Below are 24,800 nucleotides of genomic sequence, written 5' to 3' on the forward strand. Positions count from 1 at the left end.
AATTGCGGCTCTCTGACCGGCAGGGATGGTTTCACCACCGTTCAGAAGCGGTGTTTGCCGCACTGTCATGCAGATGACAGCATGAAAAACACTCTATTGTCAGGCCCCTCATTCAAGTGAAAGGGGTTCAGGTCTGCTGCTTAGTGTGTGACAGGCTGTATGGACGCATCATGCAACCATGAAGTCTGCCATCTAGAGGTAGCAGAGCTGACTGTGAGGTCACATCATGCTGTCATTGACTTTTCTGCAGCAAATGTGCTGCAAAAATAGTCAACCTGCGTATCTGCAACACTTTTTCACCATCCATTCAAGTCAATTGGTGAAAAATGCTGAAAAAACGCTGAAAGAAGTGACATTCTCTATGTAAAAAAAAAACGCTGCGAAGCACAAAATCCTGATTGCAAAAAAAAACAAGTGTGTGCATTAGATTTCAGAAATTTCATAGACTTTGCTGGTACTGTAAAAAACAGCTGAAAATTAGCATAAAAAATGCCCAGTGTGAACATACAGACAGTAACATTAAATCTTTCCCAGTGCTTTGATTAGAATATTTAATGAAGAAATTAAATTAAAAAGCCACAATGACTTCATCCTTTTAATAAGCTGTATTTCTTGTAATTTCCCATTCTGTTTACTCTAATTTTGCTTTTATAGAAAGAATATAATTTCAAGTACGGTGCATATAATGTGATTGCCACTATTTCAGAAGGTGTAATAGTAACATTTGTGGATATATTTGCTGATCTGCTCAGCTGTGGATCATAACACATAGGCCAGGGTCACACTTGCGAGTGTGATGCGAGAAATTTGCATGTATTTCTATACAACCGCAGACTCCGGTCCCGAGTGCCAGCAGCAGTGCCGGGTATTGATGCGTAAGTTTCTCATGAGAAAGAAGTAGAGTAAAGCCAGCTCACCTGTTGTGGCGTGTTGTCAGCATGGACTGCAAGGAGACCGCTTGGACGCAATGTAGAAAAAGAAAAAGTCCAGCTGATAAAAAAAGGCTATTTATTGAAAAATTCAAGTTAAGATCAGCATCCCGCAGACAATTAGTGGTAACGCAGCTACGCGTTTCGAACACTACATGTGTTCTTTGTCAGAGCCAAAGAACACATGCAGTGTTCAAAATGCGTAGCTGCGATACAGCTAATTGTCTGCGGGATGCTGATCTTAACTTGAATTTTTCAATAAATAGCCTTTTTTTATCAGCTGGACTTTTTATTTTTCTGTAAGTTTCTCATATTGTACTCGCAAGTCTGACCCCGGCCATATCAAGATCCTCAGGCCCAAATAGCTATTACTGCCATCATAATAAAACCAATAGCTATTGAAAAAAGTCTTGGAAGTCGTCTTTTCCCTGAATTGAGTTCTACTGGAAGAATTTCCAAAAAGGTAACATACACAAATGTTCCAGATGAAATGCCCTCTAGGATAGCCTGCACTAGAGTTATCACTGAGGTCTTATTCAATGTAACAACAATGCCAATTGTAATCCCAATGGGAGACATCAATGAGAAGATTACTATGTAGACTGCCAGCCAGACTTGTGTGGTCCTGCTCTGAATTAGCTTGAGCGAAAGGCTAAAAACAATAATGCCCTTGTGGATGAGTACAGCAATTGCAATTTGAAGAGCACTGACATATTTTGGCTGAAGACCAATAGCTAAACCCTCAAACACTGAGTGGATGGAAAGGGAGCAAAAGAGAACTAAGGAGCGAAAAGAGGAAAGGGAATATGTATTAGTATGGACATGAATATGTGGATCTTCTGGTGGCATTGCTATCTCACTTGAAGATTCTCTTTTTTCAGAGATGTTTGCATCAGAGGATATTGTAGTAGAAGGCAGTGGAACCACAACTTGATTTGAACTCTGAGAACGCATGGAAATTTGCAGAACAACACGTTCAATGAAAAGAACAAAGAAGAAGCCCAAAGACAAGATGAGAGACCCCATGGGATAATCAATCTGTGAAAAGAAAATAATACAGATATCAAGATGATATACATTGTAATCTTTTTAAATGATCTGTTGAGACATTATTTTTTTCATCCACTGTATTGAAAATCATGTTGCAGAACATTAGTCAATCATAGACACTAGAAGCTCACACTTTTCACAAAGATTGCAAAACTTGAACTGTGTAAATTAACAAATAATGTGCCCTACTTAATATCAAGATAAGTAGTAGTCACCAGTGAGTTCCTTGACTTGTATAAATATTCTCGCTCTGTACATGATGTTCTAATATGATAACCGGACTCCTCTGTCACTGCTCATAACAATGCAGCCGACACTATTTCATGTACCGTATATTTAGGTTTTAATGTTTTATAAAGCTTATTTCTAGATGTAAACTTTGAAATTATGCTCAAAATATTATTTATTATAGTTGCTGCTTTTATAAATATTTTAAACTCCAATCTATAATGTGGAGTGCCTTGTTACGACTGATGGGTGCATGTAAATTTGTCAACTTGTGTGCTAAGTACTGTATTTTTTTAACTGGATGTGCCTTAAAATAGCTAAACAAGCTGTACTTACTTTGTAAAGTCCCTATGGCTCCTGCGCCACCTCTTTGCTGCTCGCTGGAGTTCTTTGTTGACAAGGCTACTGTAACAACCCTGCTGGCATCACTGCATGACCTCCCATCCCCCGCACACCATCTTACTCACTGCTCCAGGTCATGCTGTGATTTTTGTCTGCTGCCAGCCCCATGCTCTGTGCCTCTTGCTTCCTGTCTGCTCTCTGCATGTTTCCTGGCTGTGTGCATAGGGGGTGGCTCTGGCACTCTCTGGTTCTAATGGAATCAGTGTACACCTGCCTAATGTGCTCCTGGCCAATCGTCAAGAGGTCTCTGGTATTTAGAGCAGCTCCACCCAGTGGACCCTGCCTGTTTTAACTCAGTTAGTTTCTTGCTACTGAGTTGACAGGTCCTATTCTGTGTTTAGCCTTCTCTGGAGGCTTAATTCCTAGCTTTGCTTGTACCTGTTCTGTCCACCCTCCAGGAGGCAGAATATCCTGGTCCCTGTGCTATTGTTCTTTGCATTGCCTCGCACTTGTCCTGTCTGTCCTCCAGGAGGCAGAATATCCTGGTCCCTCTGCTATTATTCCTTGTCTTGTCTTATCCTGGTCCCTGTGTCCTTGGTCTTGTACCTTGTCTTGTACCATTACCTTGTCTGAACTCAGTCTTACCTCTGTCTGTCATTCTCCTTGTCCTTGGCTTCTTTCCTTGCTGTGTCTTTCCTTGTGTTCCCTCTGACTGCTTATGCTCCGCACCCTTGCGGTTTTGCCTGCTCTGTACTCTTGTGACTCTTCCTGTGCTCTGTACTCTTGCAGCTCTGCTTATGCTCCACACTCTTGTGGTTCTACCTGCTCTGTACTCTTGTGACTCTGCCTGTGCTCCGCACCCTTGTGGCTCTGCCTGTGCTCCGCACTCCTGCGGTTCTCCCTGCTGTGTGAACAGGCCTCAACCTGTTCCTTCATTCTTCATTCCTTCCTGCCATTGCCAGTACCTGCACTTGCTGTGTGAACAGGTCTCGACCTGTTCCTCCATACACCATTCCTTCCTGTCAATATCAGTACCTGCACTTGCTGTGTGAACAGGACCCTACCTATTCTACACACCTCTCCATGTCCCTGTGCTTTCTCAGTTGGTCCCTGCCTCTGTCTCAGCCGTGCCTGCCTGCCCTGTGTCTCAGCCGTGCCTGCCTGCCCTGTGTCTCAGCCGTGCCTTCCTGCCCTGTGTCTCAGCCGTGCATGCCTGCCCTGTGTCTCAGCTGTGCCTGCCTGCCCTTTGTCTCAGCCGTGCCTGCCTGCCCTGTGTCTCAGCCGTGCCCGTCTGCATCAGCTGTGCCCGCCTGCCAGTGTCTCAGCTGTGCCTGCCTGCTTGTGTGCCTGCCTGCCAGTGACTCAGTCGTGCCTGTCGTGCTAACCTGTCTGTATGCTACTCGTGCCTGTCGCCCACACCGTCTCCCCAAGTGGGATCAGCAACCACAGCCAGACAACACCCTGGAGTGGCACCTGGCAGCTGCCTGCCGCACAAGCCTGACCTCACCATCAGAGGCTCCAGTGAAAACCAAGGCGTCTTAGTCACGCCCCTTCCAGGGTAGTCTGGTTTGTGGCACAGTGGAGCCACAACCCCCTGGCTCACACCCACCAGTCAGGGTGTGAGCGTGACAGTTACAGCGGTGCCGGTGACATCCCAGCTCCCAGCAACTAATTACTGAGCTAAGTTCTTATGTGCCATCTAACATAGTGAGTCCAAAGATTGGCTGCAACAGTCATGTGTTGTAGATGAGATGTCTCTATTTCTGTATTCCTTTTTAGACTCATGGATTAAAAATGCTCAAAATTGTGAACCCAAATGGAGTAAATAAGGTATCCAGAGAAAAATTATGATACTGGTGAGGATATAAAGGAGTAATAAAGTGCCTCTACTTTGGACCCCATTATACATTTGTTCCACCTTTTTCTCAAAAATGTTCATCCAGGACATTTTTTTTTACTTTGGGCCTAAAAATTAACATGTAGGTAGTTTCTAACTACCTGCCTGTTCTACTCACCACTGGGACAGAGCAGTTATTGAGCACTCCTGTCAGTGATTCAGCTACCGTGTCATCAGAGCAGCTATTCCTCTACCATGGTACTCTGTCAAAAGAGCATGACTGCCGCCAGCATGCCACATCTGCAGTCACGGACCATCGACAGAACAGAGCAAAAGAGAAGTTGCTGCTCTGTCGATGGGACGTCTGCAGAAGTTGCTGCATAGCCAACCGGAATAACGCAATGATGGCAGAGATCAGCGCTAGGCACAATAGGCAGGTAGATAGCAACTCCCTGCCTATTAGATCCTATGCTTACGGTAAAAAAAAATTGTAAAAAAGTCCAGGATGTGACATGATCGTGGGTCACTGATGTGTTGCTATGATGCTATGACAGTAGAAGATTTGATGAAGACCCCCGTGCTTATCACTGTGAAGCTCATTTGAAACCCATTCTGTGGCAGTCTTCAAGAGAGACTGTAATTTCTGCTATATACTGTACAGTGATGAAAAGTTCAAAAAATATTTTCAGAAATATGAAAAAATTAAAAAAAACCATAAAAGTTCAAATCATCCCCCTCTTTTCCAGCACTAAAATTAAAGAAAATAAAAAAAAAAACACATACAGTATGTGTCATCAAAAAATTCCCATATATTCCTATATATGACAATGTTTATTTCATAATCAGGTTAAAATACAGCCAATTAAAAAAGCAAAATGCCGTATAGGGGACGCTGGAGCACACAAAAGTGCAATAAATGGTACAAAAAGGGAAACCACAATAATAAATGGACAAGGATGTTATAAATATAACATGATAAAAAGCATATACAAAAAGTATTCATATGCAGGTATAAAGAAATAATACGGTAATTAATTTACCAATTGGCTGTATTTTAACCTGATTATGAAATAAACATTGCTTTTATAATATTTGGGATCTCTTCATTGTCTTATATAGCGGTATATGGGAATTCTTTGATGCTATTATGTGAAGTGCCCTTTGCCTTTTATTTCGGACACTTGTTGATCACATATGTGGCATCGCCACATTCAGAAAAGTTTGATCTATCAAACTATAAAAATAATTAAACACATTGATAAACACTGTCGAAAAAAAATCAAGAATGACAAAACTACATTTGATTGGTCTCTGCAATTACACAAAAAATGGAATCGACTGAAAAATGAAAACGTTATGAATTTCACAAAATGGCGACACAAGCCCCCCCCGCCAATTTTTTTTTTTTGCAAATTTCTAATTTTTTTCACCACTGAAGCAATGAAAAAAACTGGACATGTTTGGTATCGCCATAATCGTACTGATGGGCATAATCATTGTACCTCAAAATGCACACAGTAAAAACAATTCCAAAAAAATTATGTCAGAATTGCGTTTTTCACACAATTTCTCCCCACAATTTGTTTTCCCGTTTACCAGGGCACTATGTGATAAAATGAATGGTGTTACTGAAAAGTGCAACTTATCCCACAAAAACAAGCCTTCATATGTCCATGTGGACAGAAAAATAAAAGAGTTATGGCTCTGGGAAAAAGGGGAGGAAAAAACAAAAACACAAAAATTGAAATTGGCCACGTCATGAAGGGTTCAAATGTGCTCATGGAAGCCGAAATAGCTTAGAAAAAATGGCTGATTGCAGCACTTTATATAATGCATATTGCCGGGTATTTTGTATTCAAGATGCAATATAATAAGAAAACAACTTAGCATGTAGCAGACTCTGTATTTTTATGGAGCATTTCTAAGTTTTTCTTCCCCAAAGCAGATTTATATATGTAGAAATGAAAATATAGTAGAAATCAGAATTCCAGTCTTATCGCATGACAAACTTCTAACACTACTTATCATTCCATTCCATGTCAAGTAATGGAAGTGTGATATAAATTCTGCCTCTTGGTAAATACCATCATGTGGAAACCCAGTTAGAACATGGAAAAGTAAAATAATACACAGATTCAATAATCTGTGAACAGATTGCTTGGATTTAACAGTGCAGACAATTGAGGAGTCAGTGGTACTCAACCAACACTATTTATTTGACTAACACAGAAAGTAGTTCCATCTATCTAGTGGCAGTGCAACTCACTCAGCGATATACGGAGGTAGAAAGCAGGAACACAGTCTCTTTAAATCTTTTTAGGTTTATTATATGGTGGCATAAAACAGCAAGAAGGGGAAAGTAAAACACAGGCAAAAACAGGAAAGAAAATATGCTGTATACAGTCCAAACATTTGCGGAGAGCTGCCCGCTCTGCAGCACCACAAGTTCAGTCTTTCCTCCTCAGGACACAAATCACTGGAGATCCTCTCTCCAGTCCTGCTGGCCAAGACAAGCTTTAGACCACACCCTGGGGTGGAGATAAGGTGTACATCCTCCCACCCACTCTATGGATTTCCACATAAACCTCAACCCATTCCATAAATTATCTTAACCCCTCACTTCACTTAGTGTGCTGGAGGATAAAACTCTGGGTTTTATATCACTATGCCATATACATATACGTAGTAACAAAGTCACTGGCAAAGTGCTGGAGGGGAGATACTATCTAGGCTATTGGCTTCAGTGATTCGAAACCCAGAAGTTTGCTCCAGCACACTATGTGTTGAGAGGGGTTAATCGGCCATTTTAAGTGTTGGGTTTTTGTGGACAATGATAGAGCTTGTTAGAGGTTGTCCACCTTATCTCCACCCCAGGGTGTGGTCCCAGAGAAGTATTCAAGTTTTTGCTAACCTGAACCTTGTGTTTTGCTAACCCTGCGCGGGATGATCACCACTACCACAAGGACTGTGCTTTGTGTTACCTCTTTGTTTTGTTTTCCTATTTTTGCTGAAGGGACTGTGTTTATTTTTACTTCAGCATGGTTTATGCCACATATATTAAAAAAACAGTGACGATCTTAAAGTGAGAGTTTTCCTGTGTCTAGATCTGTGTACAACTGAGTGAGCCAATCTACCACAATATATAAACAACTGAGCACTATATTATAGGTAACAGTAACAAGGACAATACAGTATGTTATTGTTATTATAAGGGTTCAAACTTTTGAGTGTGTGCTATGTGGTTGGCTGTTCGCTTACCAACAGCAGATACACATATTCTCTTTTCTGTTATCCTTTGCTTCAGTCTTTTTAAGGTAACTGGTGTTTTCATTTACTCATTTGTCTGCCCTATCACCTTTTGAGTTCAGCTTTGTATACTTTATCCCTGCTGGTTTATCCTGTGGTCTCATTTGTATGTCCAGCCATACTGCTTAATTTTAAGCCAGTCAGTGAAAGACCAGCTGGAGTTTCACTTTGCTTTTTATGTTCTCTTCCCTGCACTTATCTTCTGTTTCTTTTTAGGATGTAGATAGCATATTCTGTCACAAGGTGACTGTCACGGTATGACACACATACAAAGGGGATGGGATAGGTGAGGGGAAGGTCTTACCGATAGGGAATGAGGCATGGTCATCACCTGCCCTCAAAACTGAGCCTGTCCCTGCACTCACCTAATGCCCTATGCGGGTCCTTCCCCCGCCGCCAATCAGGATACCTCGTCCCTAGTCTAATATAGTATCCCCTGTGTCCTCTTATTCGTGCTCGCTTCCTGTTACTGCTTTGGCAGTGTCCGTATCCCGAAATTGCATCTGCGGTACTGGTACCCTGCCGTCCCTTATTACGTAACAGCCACTCTATTTATGTATGGTGCCATCCTTTATTATATAGCATCCTGTTATGTGGAGTATATGTCCATTATTATATAATATCATCTCGTCATCTACAGCACCATCCCTTATATTGAGTATTTTCATTATTTTTGTTATTCGCAGAGCCCTCTTTATTACATAGAGTCCTTTCTTGTAAAATGACAGCTGATGGAGCAGCATCTGACCGGAAGACCGCATCCATCACAAAAAAAGCTTTCCCATAAATGTCCCTCTAAAATGCAAAGTGCTGCGGAATATATTGGCGCTATAGAAATAAAATTATTATTATTGTTATTATTATATTTCTCATGCTCCATCAGCCATCATTTCAGTTTATATCTAACAAGAACGGACATATGTAGTAAAAAACAGGGAGCTGTAAATAAAAATAACAAGAATCCTATATGTAAGGGATGGTGCTGTATATAACAAGAGGGAACTATGTGATAAGGTACGGTGCTATACATAAAGAGAGGGCACTATGTAATAAGGGGCAGCGATTTAAATATAATGAGAGGAGACTGTAAAAAAAAATATCTGTAGCTTGGTCGCCATAAACACAGGGGGGCCCAGACACATTTCTTGCACAGGGGCCCCAAGCTGTCTGTGTCCACCCCTGGTTACTCGGCTATATAAGAGGACAATACAGATATCTCTGCATATGGAGCAGGGAAGGTTTCTCCACCAACATAGAAGAGGATTCTTTACTGTTAGGGCAGTGAGATTCTGGAATTCCTTGCCTGAGGAGGTGGTGATGGCAAACTCCATTGAGGGGTTCAAGAGAGGCCTGGATGTCTTCCTGGAGCGTAACAATAGTGTATCTTACAGTTATTAGGTTCTTTAGAAGGACGTAGATCTGGGGATTTATTCTGAAGGAAAATAGGCTGCCATGACAAATGGCAAAATTCTCAAAAAACAACTACTGATTTTTTTTTTAAGTTTTTTTTTTTTTAAATGTTTTGATTTTTTTTGTAATTCCCCCAAAAGCATACATTTTAAAAATATATTTACCAAATTGTTTTTACTGCAAATTTGTCACGGTCTTGTGATACGGGCTTTGGCAACCAGGTTTCATTGTATTTTTTAATGCGTTTTTTTTCAGCTCTGGTTTTGTCGCTTTCTGTTACTTTCTGTTACTTGGCTTCATTGGTAAAGTCAGAGGCACTTTTAGTGTCTTTTCGTAGCAGAAACACAATAACACCGAATATGCATTTTTTTACCAGCAGATTTTCCTCATCTCATTTTATGAGGAACATCCATAAAAATGCACATTTTTTACCATTGTTCCACAAGACAATTTATGCAGCCCAAAAAATATATAAAGTTCTTACACTTTGCTAGTTTACGCAACATCAAAAACTCATCATCACATATTCATCATGAGAACTTAACCTTACTCTTTATAGATTGGATATTTATACTTACAGATGAGAGTTCTGTAGCAATATCTGTGAGTGCATCTGCCACAATATGAAGCAAACAGGCACCCAAGAAGATGCCAGCGGCAAACGAACTGATCAGGCAATTGATTAATTCATAGGTACCTGTGAAAACAATGAGAATAAGAATAACCCTTGAACATACCAGCCGATCTGTTGTCTGATCTGAAAACATGCGGCGCTGTCTTTTTACAATCATGTGAGTACAACCCTCTGTTGTTTCAATAACTTACCTTTATTTGATAGGCAAAGTGCTAAATACCCAAATTGTAAATTCATTTACTTACAGAAATAGTTTTCTTGGCACAAAGCGCTGACCGCTAAGTGTCACTAAAGCCTCATTCAAACGTCAGTATTTTTCATGCATGCAAATAAAATGGCACCGGCGTCCTCATTGTCCATCCTTGTATCAACAGTATTTTTCATGTATGGGTAAATAAAAAATGCATTACAAAGCTACTCCTTCCATCCAAGTGCTTGAACTATTTTTCATGGACCCATCTTCTTGTATTTTTCATCCGTGGTACTGGAAAACATACATGTCTATGTGAGTTTTGCATGGACACATGGTTCGTGAAAAAACACGGACATGTGAACAGCCCCAATGATTATAATGAGTGCAATGTGTTGTATCCGCGAAAAGCATGGATAGAACACGTATGTGCAACATGGACATGTAAATGAGGCTTTAAAAAGTGGTTACCCTTCTTTCGAACTTCCTGTCCACTGCCTATTGTTAGATCAAATCTGCTTCTACTAACAAAGAAGCAGAGATGCATTCCAGGTTGTAGGGGTGGGTTGTTGCTTGGGTTTGTTGTGAAATAAAGCACATAGAGCAGGCAGAGCTGGGAGATTTTCCTTATGTGCCACAGCTAAGGTTACTTTCACACTTGTTTGGACATTCTTTTTGTCTGTACTGCTTACTATACCTGTATTCTCGCCGATTCCTTTATTCTAATTTATTCTAGTTTATGTGCTTCCTGAGATTGCAGTCAAAAAATGAACTTTTACTCTATTTATGCTAATTAGGCACCATGACTAGTCCTGGCTCCAATCATGGATACCGAGGCGTAATTGACATTTTGCATAATGGTCCTACTATAATGAGTGTTGTATTCAGGCTGTCAACCGCACCCTGGGGGGCATAGCTAGATTACACAAGCCTTCTGTCTTTTAGGCATATGCAATGCTGCAGAATAAAACTTCATTTATTAAAGCCTGCAACCTATGCAAGCAAATAATACACTTTATTAGAATAAAGGAATTGGTGTGTATCACTACAGTAGCAGCTGGGAACAGTCGGGTTTCCAAAACAGATCTGTTGCACAACTGATGCAAACAGAAACAGAAGGACCCCACTGATTATTATGGGGGCTATTATGTGTTCGCTTTTAGAACAGGCATAATAGAAATCAGAGGACCCTAATAATAATCTATTTGGTCCATTTACTTTTGTTTGCATCAGTCATACAATGGTTCCATATTGGACATTCATTAAAACATTAAAAACAGAACAGACAAATGGAATATCTAAAGGCCAGCATGAAAATAGCCTTTAGGTGGGTTTACATTGCCCAATTTTTCAGTGTTAAAAGTCGGTAAATATTTACTGATCAGCGATCATTTAATTGCTTGTTTGCACAGGCAGACCACACTTAAAAATGTGCACTGAGCGATTGGTAATAGTTCTCAGCAGCGTGAACCCTGTTTACACCTTACCATGCGCCGCCAAGAATGATGATGCTTTTTTTGCAAACCAAAAGATCATTTCACCTGATGAAAAAGCGTTTTGCTTGTTTATCTAGTGATCGGCATTCTTTTTAGACTGTAAGATTATGTGAAACGATAATCATGCATGGTAGATGGACCTTTACCCAAAGTTCCTCCATTTTATTATTGTCATCAAATCCCTGTGCTCCATCTCTGAAAGCCAGCATTTATGTAGGACCTTCATCAATTTACCAATGCAGTGTATCCCACATATGGATGTCAGCTATTTGTAGCAGTAGCTCACAGAAGATTTCACTGCCACTTCCAGCTTTAGTGTCTAATAACACAAGGAAAGCCTTACATATAGAGACAGAATTGTATCTGAACTAGATGAAACAATGGACATTAATTAAAACAATTCAAGCTGCTGCATTGACTCAATGCATTCTCTCTACTCTAAACTCCATCGCTGTCACGCCGCGCTCACCTGGGGCCGGGACCTCGGCCCCGACGTCATCTCTTCCGGAGCCGCGGTCACTCCGGGGGTCCCGTCGGGTGCGGGCGCGCACCTCTCGTACCTAGGTCCCTGTCTCCTTCATGTTATGTCTGCGCTTGCGCGCTTTTCTCAGTTCGGTCTCCAGGTCAGTCCTCTCTATGGTACTGGAGGACTTGACCCGGAAGCTCTCGTGATCATGTGCTATATCAGGCTACCTCTTCCTAGGGGAGGTGCCTGATTATTGTTGTGCTTCCTGGCTTGGTCTGCCGTGTCCCTGCCTGGCTGTGCGCTGTATTCAGGTCCCCTGCCTTGTACTCGGTTGTGCCTCTTGGCACACTCTCTGAACCTGCACTCTGCCTTGTACTCGGTTGTGCCTCCTGGCACACGCTCTGACTCTGTGCTCTGTCTTATACTCAGTTGTGCCTCCTGGCACACACTCGGACCCTGTGCCTTGTCTCATACTCAGTTGTGCCTCCTGGCACACGTTCCAATCCTGTACTCTGTCTCTTACTCAATTGTGCCTCCTGGCACACGTTCCAATCCTGCACTCTGTCTTATGCTCAGTTGTGCCCTCTGGCACACACCCTGCTCTTGTACTCTGTTATACACCTCCTGGCAAACCTACTGCCTGACTCAGTGCTCTGACGTGCTCCTTGCACGCATCCTGCTTCACTCACACCCGGACGTACGAAGTCTCTGTATACCACGTGTTCCCGTGTCCACGCTTTACACGTTCCTGCAGACACACTCACCCACTCGTGTCTCCAGTGAGCCGGCCGCCTGGTGCCAGCAGTTGTGGTACCTCACCCCCTGGGGCTTGCCCCTGACACTCCCTGTATAGGGGGTGGTCTTCACTAGGTCAGCTCGCCCTAGGAGGGTTGGTGCCACGACCCAGAGGGTCCACTCCAGGAGTCGTCACAGTATAATCAGGCCATGGACCCCGCTGGTACCACCGCCTCCGTCCAAAAGGAACTGGTGTTCCTACGGGAGAGTCAGACCAGGATCGTGTCCTCTCTGAAATCCATGGGGTCCCGTTTGTCGGCCATGCAGTCCTCTGACCCTGGGAATGCTTCCCAGCTGGCCAGCCTCCAGCAAGAACTCACACAGCAACACAACACCCAGGTCCATATCCTCAAGTATATGGCGTCGGTAGACAGTCAGCTTCTTTCCATACAAGCCGTTTCTGCCCAGTCCTCGGCCCCGTACCCGCTGCCGCGCCTCGGCAAGCCACCCCGATATAGCGGGGACCCTAAGTTTTGTCGAGGATTTCTGAACCAATGCCAGTTACATTTTGAACTTTTGCTGCAGCACTATCCCACTGAGCGCGCCCAAATTGCCTTTATTGTTTCACATTTAGAGGGGGAGGCGTTAGCATGGGTGAACCCCCTCTGGGAGCGCAATGACCCACTAATCTCTCAGCTTTCCACCTTTTTGGACACCTTCCACAAGGTGTTCGACGAGCCGGGTCAGCTGGCCTCTACCACCGAGTCTCTCTTTAACCTCCATCAGGGTACGCTACCAGTGGGACAGTATGCCATCCGTTTTCGTACCTTGTCCTCCGAACTCGGTTGGAACAATGAGGCTCTCGTAGGGATCTTTTGGCGTGGACTGTCTGGTCGGATCAAAGACGAACTGGCAGGTCGGGATACTCCCACCTCTTTAGAGGATCTGATCTCTCTGGCGACACGCATTGACCTGCGGTTTCAGGAACGTGCCCGTGAATCAGCCAGAGAGAGGAGCTCCTCTCACCTCCTTCGTTCCTGCCCCAAGAAGCCGGGAAACTTCTCCACCTAGGGTTGGTAGGAGAGGCCTCCCTAGGTGTACGTGATCCCTCTCCTCCCCTGCTTGTGTCCGTGTTATTGAATCTCGGTGTCAAGCGTTATTCTGAGGAGGCTTTTCTGGATTCTGGCGGGGAGGGGAATTTTATCACACTCGAGGCGGTTAAGAAATACCGGATTCCTGTCAGATCCCTGGAGACTCCACGGTCGATAGTTTTGGTCAATGGTACGTCCGTGCAGGAGACCGTTACCCAGGCCACCGAAGACATCGAGCTGCAGATCGGAGCCCTGCACTGGGAGAAGATCTCCTTCCTCATCTTGTCTACCATGTCTCACACGCTTCTTCAAGGTCTCCCTTGGCTACGGACTCATGAGCCAACCCTGGACTGGCGGTCGGGCGAGATACTCCGTTGGGGACCGTACTGTCAGGAGACGTGCCTGTTGCCCGTCCATCCGATGAACTCTGCCTGTCCATCCCCGGCATCTACAGGTCTGCCGTCGGCTTACTGGTCCTTTGCAGATGTCTTCGACAAGAAGGAGGCCGAGACTCTGCCCCTCCTTCGGCCATATGACTGTCCGATTGACCTCATTCCTGGTTCTACTCCACCCAGGGGTAGAATATATCCTCTATCCCCTGCTGAAACCCAAGCTATGTCTGAGTATATCCAGGAGAACCTTGCGAGAGGTTTTATCCGTAAGTCCTCCTCGCTCGCGGGAGCAGGATTTTTCTTTGTCAAAAAGAAGGACGGCTCCCTCCGTTCTTGCATAGACTACCGAGGCCTGAACGATATCACGGTCAAGAACAAGTACCCATTGCCATTGATCCCGGAACTCTTTGACCGGCTTAGAGGAGCTCGAATTTTCACCAAACTGGATCTTCGTGGGGCCTACAACTTGATCCGCATTCGTTCCGGTGATGAGTGGAAGACCGCCTTTAACACCAGAGACGGTCACTACGAGAACTTGGTCATGCCCTTCGGCCTCTGCAATGCCCCAGCGGTGTTCCAGGAGTTCGTGAATGACGTCTTCCAGGATATGCTGTACTCCTGCGTGGTAGTCTATCTGGATGACATCCTCGTTTTTTCTCCAGACCTCTCTGCCCACAGAAAGAATGTGCGTCAAGTCCTCCAGCGCCTGAGGGAGAACCGCCTTTATGCCAAGCTCGAGAAATGTGCCTTCGAGCAAACGTCCCTGCCATTCTTGGGGTACATTATCTCAGAATCAGGTCTACGCATGGATCCGGCAAAGGTGTCCGCTGTCCTCGATTGACCACAGCCCCATGGGGTGAAGGCAATCCAATGCTTCCTTGGTTTTGCGAACTACTACCGACAGTTCGTTCCTCATTTCTCCTCGTTGGTTCACCCCATCTTGTCCCTTATCTGCAAGGGAGCTAACCCAAAGGCTTGGCCCTCTGAGGCTGAAGAGGCCTTCCAGTCGTTGAAACAAGCCTTCGCCGCTGCCTCGGCGCTTCACTGACCTGAGGTTAGTAGACCTTTCACTCTCGAGGTGGACGCATCCTCTACCGGGGCTGGCGCAGTCCTTCTGCAGAAATCCTCTTCTGGACATTTTGTCACCTGTGGCTTCTTTTCTAAAGTATTTTCCTCCACTGAACAGAACTACTCCATTGGCGACAAAGAGCTATTGGCCATTAAACTGGCCTTGGAGGAGTGGAGGTACTTACTGGAAGGCGCCATACATCCATTCAAGATCTTCACAGACCATAAGAACCTGGCGTACATCCAGTCCGCACAGAGGCTCAATCCTCGGCAAGCCAGGTGGTCCCTATTCTTCGCCCGCTTTGACTTTGAACTACATTTTCGGCCCGGCGATAAAAACGTTAGAGTGGATGCGTTGTCAAGATCATTCCTGTCGTCTGATGCAGAGGAAGAACCCTCTCATATCATTGATCCATCAAAAGTAATTACCGTCCATCAAAAGTAATTACCGTGGCTCCTGTCAAGTTAACCACGTTACCTCCGGGAAGAACCTTTGTGGCTGAGAATAACCGAAAAAGAGTGTTAAACTGGGGACATTCATCCAAGATTGCTGGCCACTTTGGTGTCCAAAAGACTTTGGACTTAATCTCTCTATTCTGACTCATGGATATGTAGAACGTATGGTGCCTGGATAGACCTCTCTTTCTGGGCCCCTTCCGTATCGACCTGTACTCACGTTCATACCGATTAATCAGACAGCTTAACTCAGCCACGATCTCATGTAAGAAGACTCCAGGAAAAGAGGGATGCTTTAACTGAAATTCTTGTATTATGATGAAAGCAGCAGGTAAAAAGGAATATTCTTCAGAGGACATGTAAGAAGATGCATACAGATGGAGCGACGATCACAAAATGGAGAATAAGGGAGGGAACAAACATACATCACAGGACTACAGGGAGAGAGTTGGGACAAAATACAGGGAAAGGCAAACTTCTGCCTAGCAACAGATGATGCAACACAAGCAATGCAAATATTAAATGATTTCCCAAGTCATGGGACATGACACTCCCCGTCTGAAATCCTTGGATTTCACGATGTCCTTAATTCTTCGAAGTCGTTCGAACCTGAAAAACAAGAGAAAAGAAAACATGTATGCAATAATAAACATCAAACATTTTTAAAGTCCAACTCGTTGTTGTTGACCCGTAGATCACACCAGAAGATAAGTCCAAGTCTATTAAACCCATCTTCGGATTGGGGAAGCCGCAAACATGCCAACTCTTCCACCAACCCAGCAATCCAATGGCAATGTTCAAAGTTCAATCCAATAGAAAATGTCAATGTTCAATAAAACTGGGGAATGAGTAGGTATGCTCCCCGCCGTGAGCAACGTCCAGGAGCAATGTTCAGTTCATGTGACGTCCTCCTTTGGTAGAAGCAGCACAAGATCAGTGACCGGACGGAAGAAGGTTCGGGTAGAGCCCCCTTTTGTCACCTTAACTTCTGTCTTACGAGTCTTTCCGTCCTCGCTGGGCATGACCTTGGTGATAAGACCCATTGGCCAGTCGTTACGATGTGCCTCTTTGTCTTTTAAGAGGACAAGGTCTCCTTCTTGGAGATTGGGACTGGGTGTCTGCCATTTGTGACGGTTTTGAAGCAGGTGCAAGTATTCGGTCTTCCAACGGTGCCAAAACACGTTAGCTATGTGTTGTACTTGCTTCCACTGACGTTTGTAAATGTCCTTGTTATTGAAATTCCCGGGAGGAACTGTAGCAGCTCAAATCTTCTGTGTAAGAAGTGTAGCTGGGGTAAGAATCATTGGAGAATAACAACGTGGGACTTGGAGTTGCTCTAAGAACTTCAAGGACTTCTTCCATGTCTCCCACCTTTGCTGTTTCTGAGTCGGAAGCGGGGTTTCCCAATCAGTGTTCTCGGCAGTGAGGTGTCTTAACAGTATCTTGCCTTGAATAGTGATGGATGCTCAAACCCGAGAGGATCGTAGATGCTGTTTATGACAGATAGGACTCCTCGTTTGGTAAAGGGTTTGTCACAGGGCGACACTTGGAAGGTGAAGGTGTCCTGTTTGATATCCCACAGTAGACCAAGGCTGCGCTGTGTGGGAGGAAAATCAGAACCTAGGTTGAGGTCCTTTAGGTTCGTGGCATGGTCCTCAGATGGAAACGCGCTCATTACTTCTTGACTGTTAGAGATGATCTTGTGGAGTCTGAGGTTTGATGTGGATAGCATTTCCTGTGTCCTGGAGAGTAGGTCAATTGCCTCTTCACTTGTGGGCAAGGACTTGAGCCCGTCGTCTACGTAGAAGTTCTTCTCTACGAATTGACGAGCATCGGATCCGTACTCTCTCTCACCTTCCTGGGCTGTCCGTCTCAGTCCGTAGATCGCCACAGCAGGTGAAGGACTGTTGCCGAAGACATGGACCTTCATCCGGTAGTCTATGACTTGATTGTTGACATTGTTGTCTTTGTGCCATAGGAACCTAAGATAGTTTCTGCTGTCTTCCTTCATGATGAAGCAATGAAACATCTGCTGGATGTCGGCCATTATAGCAACAGGTTCTTGTCTGAAGCGGATCAATACTCCAAGGAGGCTGTTGTTCAGGTTGGGTCCAGTTAGTAGCAGGTTGTTGAGAGAGAGGCCTTCATACTGAGCACTGGAGTCAAACACCACTCTGATCTGGTTAGGCTTGCGAGGGTGATAGACACCAAAAGAAGGAAGGTACCAACATTCTTCTCCTTCCTTCAGTGGTGGCGCAGGTTCAGCATGATCTTTGTCAAAGATGTTCTGCATAAAGTCAATGAAATGCTTCTCCATTTCTGGTTTCCTCTTTAGGGTACGTTTTAAGGATGAGAACCTTGCAGTTGCTTGCTGCAGGTTGTTTGGCAACCTCGCTCTTGGGAAACGAAAGGGTAAAGGAGCTACCCAACTGTTGGAGTCATCTTGAACAAATTCTTTGTCCATAACCTTTATGAATTCTTTATCTTCCCTTGTGGGTGCTAACTTGTTGTCTTCACTTGTGGAATCGAACACTGTTGACCCGAGGTTTTCGTCCCAGGGCTGGAGCATGTTCATGTTGTTGAAGGATTCCTGTTGCCTCTTGGTGTTGCTCACTTTCTCTTTCACCCAGTAATGATGTGGGCATGGCTGAAAATGAGTGCTGCGACCATTTGGCAAGATGTGTGTTTTGTAAGAGGAGATGTTATTAGGTCTCTTCATCTTGTGTATGCAAACATCGCCTATAATTACCCAGCCTAGATCAAAGCGTTGGGCAAATGGTGCGTTGTGTGGTCCGTTAATTTGCTGACGTACCTTGTACAGCCGGAGAATGTCTCTGCCAAGCAGAATCAGGATATCTGCGCTGTTGTTGAGGGCTGGTATCTTGTTTGCTATCCCCTTGAGATGTGGGTGATGAAGAGTAGCCTCTGGCGTTGGGATCTCTTCTCGATTGGATGGAATCTGGTTGCACTCGACAAGTGTAGGTAAGGGTATCTCTACGGTGTTTTCGAGGGATGTCGCTATAAGACCACTGGCCCTTCTCCCAGAGACCTCTGTAACACCGCTGCTGGTACTTAAGGTGTAAGGGTAAGCATTTCCCTTTAAGTTAAACATATCAAAGAGTTCTGACCTTGCAAGTGATCGGTTGCTCTGATCATCCAAGAGGACGTACACCTTCACGGCTTTCTCTGGGTGACCATTGGGATATACGTTCACAAGACAAATCTTCACACAGGACTTGTCCCAGAGACCTTCTCCGCAGACTTCTGTGCATGAAGAAGATAATGTGGTATGACTTGCAGTTTGAGCTGCGTCCTCCCCGCCATGGCTCGTGGTGGGGGAAGGAGTACGTGTAGAGTCAGGACGGTATGGGTGGAGTGCTTGTACGTGATCCTCACTGTCACACTCCATACACTTAATTGTAGTTTTACAGTCTTAAGCAAGGTGTTCAGTAGAAGCACAACATCTGTTGCATACCCCAAAACTTCTTTAGAAGTTCCTTGCGTTCTTGGAGCGGTTTCTTCCTGAAGCCGATGCACTTTTTTAAGGGATGTGGTTTCTTGTGGATGGGACACTCACGATTTGGGTTCTCTATCTTTTCACCCTTGTTGTTCTTGCCTGGGGCTGATGTTGGTAAGGGAAGAATATCCGTCTTCTTCACTGACACTGGACTCCTGCGGTTTCTGTCATTCGAGCGTGTGCTCACGTATTTAGAGGGAGGTGAAGCTGGGCCACTGGATTCTCCATAGGAAAAGCTTGGGTCGTTCTTACGCTCTGCAATGTCTTTTATAAACTCACAGAAGTAGGAGAACGGAGGAAATGACACTTGATGGTCTTTCTTGTATTTTGACCCTATTGCAGTCCACTTCTCTTGTACATTGTAAGGTAGCTTGGAGATAATGGGGTTTACTCCACGAGCAGTGTCCAGGTAGCTAAGGCCAGGTAGGTGGGTGTCTGCCTTGGCCAGCTGGAGCTCTAACAGCAGGTCACTGAGCTCTAGGAACTTTGAACTGTCCTTGCTTGATATCTTTGGAAAACTCTGTAGTCGCTTGAACAGTGCATCCTCTATGGCTTCTGGACTGCCAAAGTTTCTCTCTAGTCTTTCCCATGCAGCCATGAGACCAGCCGTTGGATTACTGATATTTACAGATCTGAGTCTCTTGACACGCTCTGTGGATTGTGGTCCTAACCATCTGATCAGCAGGTCCAGCTCTTCCGCAGCAGTGATGCCGAGGTCACTAGTTACGGTTCTAAAGGCACTTTTCCAACCTCTGTAATTTTCAGGTTGGTCGTTGAACCTTGTGAGACCGGTTTTAGTAAGTTCACGGCGAATCATGTACCTTGCGAAGTCGGACATGTCTGTTCTTTCTGACTTAGGATGCACAATTGTAGGCTGAGCGGTGTTGTACATAGAGGTGGAGACGTCTTGGCCTTGAAACATGGGGAAGTATGGAGTGGCATATGCATTTAGTCCAGCAACTGGTTTGGTGGGTATAGTTTCTGCTACATGTGGAGGTGGCACTGTGTGGTTGTCGAGGGTATAATGACCTGCCGGCATATTGGGTTGCATGTAGGTATTAGCCTGTGGAGTTTGGTGAGATGCAGGGTTTTGGCGCATACTGGAATATGAAGGAAGTTCAAGTTTGGGAGCATTGTACTGACCTTGAATGCAGGATTCTGTAAGTGGATCGGCATCCTGGTGCTCTGGAGAAGCGTCAACACCATCAGGAGTGTTAGTGATGATCTGCGGTTCGCCATCTTGGCTTAGCACGTAGTCTCTTGTGCGTTCGTTACGGTCTTCTGCCTCCATTTCACACAAACTGACGCTGTCTCTTTGACTCCCACTGATAGCCTGCTCGAGTACCTTTAATTCTGCCATGGCTGTTGCATGCTCACATTCCTTCTCTAGAGCTTCCATGCGTGCCGCTTCAGCATCCATTTCTGCTCTCTTTTGTGCAGCAGCTGCATCCATTTCTGCTCTCTTTTGTGCAACAGCTGCATCCATTTCTGCTCTCTTTTGTGCAAAGGCAGCCTGTACCTTAGTAGTTTCAGCCTTAGCACGTGCTCTTATAAGCTGCTCAGTAAGAGTAGAATATTTTGATGAACTTGACCTAGATGAACGTTTTGAGTGCTTACACGATTTGGATGTGCGAGTTGATGCATCTGGTGTTCGTGCGATTCTAGCCTCTATCTTGGCTTTAATGTCACATACAGCGCAGTCTCTTTCAGAATTAAGCTGCTGGAAACCTTGCAATTCGTTTAAAGTCTCTGGGAGATTCAGTTTCTTCAGGAGAATAATATATTGGTCACTCTTCTCCATATACATTTGGTATGCTGTGCATAATTGTTCTAGGACTCCCTCTGGTGGTAACTCATGAGAAGCAGGCCTTGATGCAGTGTCTATATGACTCAGCACTTTCTTCCATACTGAAGACACATCACTATATAATTCACATTTTGCAGTCTCTAAATTCTCCATGACTTTCCATGTGGGTTTGACTGTACGTTTTCCCCTTTCGCTAGATGGTGGATGGGGGTCTGGGTCTCTTTCCTGTGCTTGTAAGTCTGGTAGGGACATTGTATTCCTTGCTTCAGACATGATTAGATTGCAGGCAGGAAGAGTTGATGATGGGGGTTATACTTCTCACTGTTCAGCAACAGGAAATACACAGACTCTGCACAGAGTTGATACTTTGTATCTAATGCTGGAGCAGCTGCAGGGTCCTGTGTAATGATGGGAGTTATATTCCTCTCTGTTCAGCTGCAGTGTGTAGCTTCTATGCACGCTGGGGTCTGGCTGGAACTGGGTTACAGTCTATCTGGAAAATGTCCTTTTCCACTGAGATTCAGCACAGACCTTGAGTTACTGTCTCTGAAGGCAGGTTATTCCTTTTTACTATTCTGACTCATGGATATGTAGAATGTATGGTGCCTGGATAGACCTCTCTTTCTGGGCCCCTTCCGTATCGACCTGTACTCACGTTCATACCGATTAATCAGACAGCTTAACTCAGCCACGATCTCATGTAAGGCCTCTTTCACACATCAGGTTTTCGCCGTCAGGCGCGATCCGTCGCTTTTGACAGAAACCGGATCCGGCGAAATGCAATGCCTGATCCGGTTTCCCCCCCATTGACTTGCATTTGCGCCGGATCGCGCCGGATGGCCATGCATTTCATCCGGTTTTCGCCGGATCCGGCAATGTGTCGCAATGTGTCGCGATCCGGCGTCTGGAAAAAACGTCTACTGTAACGTTTTTTGTCTCCGGCGAAAAAGCCGGACACGCCGGATCCGGCGCGTCCGGCTTTTCCACACAATGAAAGCCTATGAGAGCCGCAATGCGCCGGATCCGGCGAAAGCCGGATCCGGTGGCCGGATCCGGTTTTTTTGGTCTGAGCATGCTCAGTAGCTCTGCCCACAGGAGATATATAAAAGCAAGACAATGGGACCCTCAGCCACACCCAACATGCCACCCAAGACAGCAACCAGGCGCAGGAGAAGGCAGCAGACATCTGCAGCAGCAGCACCATCAGCAACACCCCAAATGGAGCAGCATGCTGAACGGGAGGGGAGTCCAGAAGCAGATGAGAGACGGTAATTATCAAATCCCCCATTCCTCCAAACTAGGGCCATGGAATATCAAGATATTCATTGGCCCTTTGTTTCTCTTTATTCAACAGCCGCCAAAGAGATGCAGCAGCAGCACCATCAGCACCACCCCAAATGGAGCAGCATGCTGAACGGGAGGGGAGTCCAGAAGCAGATGAGAGACGGTAATTATCAAATCCCCCATTCCTCCAAACTAGGGCCATGGAATATCAAGATATTCATTGGCCCTTTGTTTCTCTTTATTCAACAGCCGCCAAAGAGATGCAGCAGCAGCAGCAGCAGAAATGGCATCACTGGCAGCAGCAATACCCACAGCCATGGAGTCTGGCCATCAACAGGACAGCACATCTTCTTCTGGGAGCCCTCCCTCGCATCGTCAGCTTTTGACGGTAAGTTTTTATTTCCAAAATCCATCATCTCTGTAATATATGTCTATTCATTGCCTTTTATTTCAAAACAGGAATCACAAGATGAAGAGGAGCTCCCAGAAGAAGAAGGAAGGAGTGGACAGACGCTTGGAGTGGGCTCACAATTCGTAAGTTTTTTGCATCAAACGCAGAAACACAACATCACACTACACACAACACATAGAAAACAATGTTCTGCAGACCACACACAGCAAACAAATGCCTACATCCAAACTCATAACATTTTTTGTTTTCTTCTCTAGTCTTCCCAATCTGGTGCTCGGCCAAGAGGTCCTCGCAGTGCCTCCCAGGGTCGTCGGCGACAGCAACGCGGCGGTCACCAGCGTGTAAGTATAAATATTTTTGCTTTGTTTTTTGGCACTTTTTATTTCATTTCTTTTGTGGAGGCTAATTATGTTATTTTTGTCTTTTTCTTTAACAGCCTTCACAGCGTGCTCCCGACTCTGACGGTGAGGATGGAGGGATTGATGTGGACCGCCTCATCGATCTCGTCAGAGAAAGGGAGCCGCTCTGGAATATGGCTGACCGCCGCCACGCTGACCTGATCATTACCCGACGACTCTGGGAGGAAATCTGTTCTCTCCTTGTGGGCCGCTGGGAGGACCTCGAAGCTCGGGACCAGATTAAAGAGCGTAAGTATATACAGTAACGGTTGCTTGATGTAAACCAGTGTTTCCCGAACTCCAGTCCTCGTGGTCCCCACGGATCATGTGTTCAGGATTTCTATTTACTATTGAAATCCTGAAAACATGACCCCTGGGGACCATGAGGACTGGAGTTTGTGAAACACTGATGTTGTATACTAACCACTCCTTTCTCGTTTCAGGGAACAGAATTGTGAATCGGTGGCGGTCTGTGAGGGATCGTTTCAAGAAGGAGTTCAATAAAGAGATGCGGGCCCCGAGTGGATCTGAAGGACGCAGGAGCAAGTACAAGTACGCACAAGCCCTGTCGTTCCTCCGGGAAACAATGCTCACCAGAAGGTAAATATTACACACCACATGTGAAAAAGATGTAACTTTTTTTTTTCAGCCAGGGCCATACCATGTCAGTATTTTAATTGTTTTTTTTTCTCTTTATTCCACAGCACGGTGAGCAGCACTCGGGAGCCTGCACGATTGGACCCTTCTGAGGCGATCCCTGAGGAGACCGGCACCGAGGGACACTTCGACCGCCCCGGTACATCTGCACCTTCCCTGCCTTCCCACACATTCGACCCATCTGTCCCATCCACCAGCACAGGAGCATCGTGGCCGCCTACATTACATGAAGCTGCTGGTGAGGAGATCGCTTTCCCTTTACCCCACCCTTCTGCCCCTGCCGCCTCTAGTACACCTGCGGGTACTGGGCGGCAGCGGCAGAGGGGTCAGGAAAAGAGTTATGCGCAAGAGTTATTGCATCTGAATGCATCTTTCCAGAACTGTCTCAAAGTCTTGTCAGAGCAAATCTCCGCAGGCTTTCAGCAGATCAACTCCAGCATTCTGGAGGTGAAGACACTTCTGCAAACCATGCATTCAGAAGCAAGATCTTCGCCAAACCACACCTTTTTCAGGTCTGTTGTGGAGCGCATGGAAACGCTCTCTCCTGCCCAGCAGATGCATGTAATGCATTCGTGCCACGGTGCTCTACAGCAGGTTACCTCCCAACCTCCACCTCCCACCACTGTAGTTCCTCCACCTGCACCCCCTCCAGCCACTTTCCATCCTCCCCCTCCTATTACATCTGCACCCCCTCCAGCCACTTTTCATCCTCCCCCTCCTACTACATACCAGCAACCTGCCCAGTACCAGCAACCTCCCCAGTACCAGCAACCTCCCCAGTACCAGTCATCTCCCCACTTCCAGCAACCTGCCCCGTACCAAACTCCTTCCCCGTACCAAACTCCTTCCCCGTACCAAACTCCTTCCCCATACAACTTTCCATCAACATCATCTGCTCCTACAGTCCCTGCCCAACCCTCCACTCCACCACCCACCACCTCTTCTGCTTCCCACATGTCCACCCATTCTGTAGTTTTTTCCACACCTTCACCTCTAACTGTTCCTTCCCCACCACGATCCCAGTCCTCTCTCCACACACCCAGTGTCGAAGTGTCCCGCAGCCCCTCCAGCAGTATTTCCACCCCACAATACACA

At 45.5% G+C, this 24,800-nt stretch overlaps 1 protein-coding gene across 1 annotated transcript in view; it reads right to left on the reverse strand.

The window, feature by feature from the left end:
- Positions 1-1,280: 1,280 nt before the first annotated feature.
- Positions 1,281-24,800, reverse strand: part of LOC141058585 (zinc transporter ZIP1-like) — a 28,460-nt gene continuing 4,940 nt past the window's right edge. The window contains exons 2-3 of the mRNA XM_073554750.1: positions 9,681-9,799; positions 1,281-1,967 (exon numbers count right to left, since the gene is read on the reverse strand). Coding sequence (XP_073410851.1) covers positions 1,281-1,967; positions 9,681-9,799 — 806 coding nt within the window. The remainder of the gene's footprint in view (positions 1,968-9,680; positions 9,800-24,800) is intronic.

Source organism: Dendrobates tinctorius, unplaced genomic scaffold (genome assembly GCF_039654945.1).
Source record: "Dendrobates tinctorius isolate UK_male_01 unplaced genomic scaffold, ASM3965494v1 ptg000213l, whole genome shotgun sequence".
Lineage (NCBI taxonomy): Eukaryota > Metazoa > Chordata > Amphibia > Anura > Dendrobatidae > Dendrobates > Dendrobates tinctorius.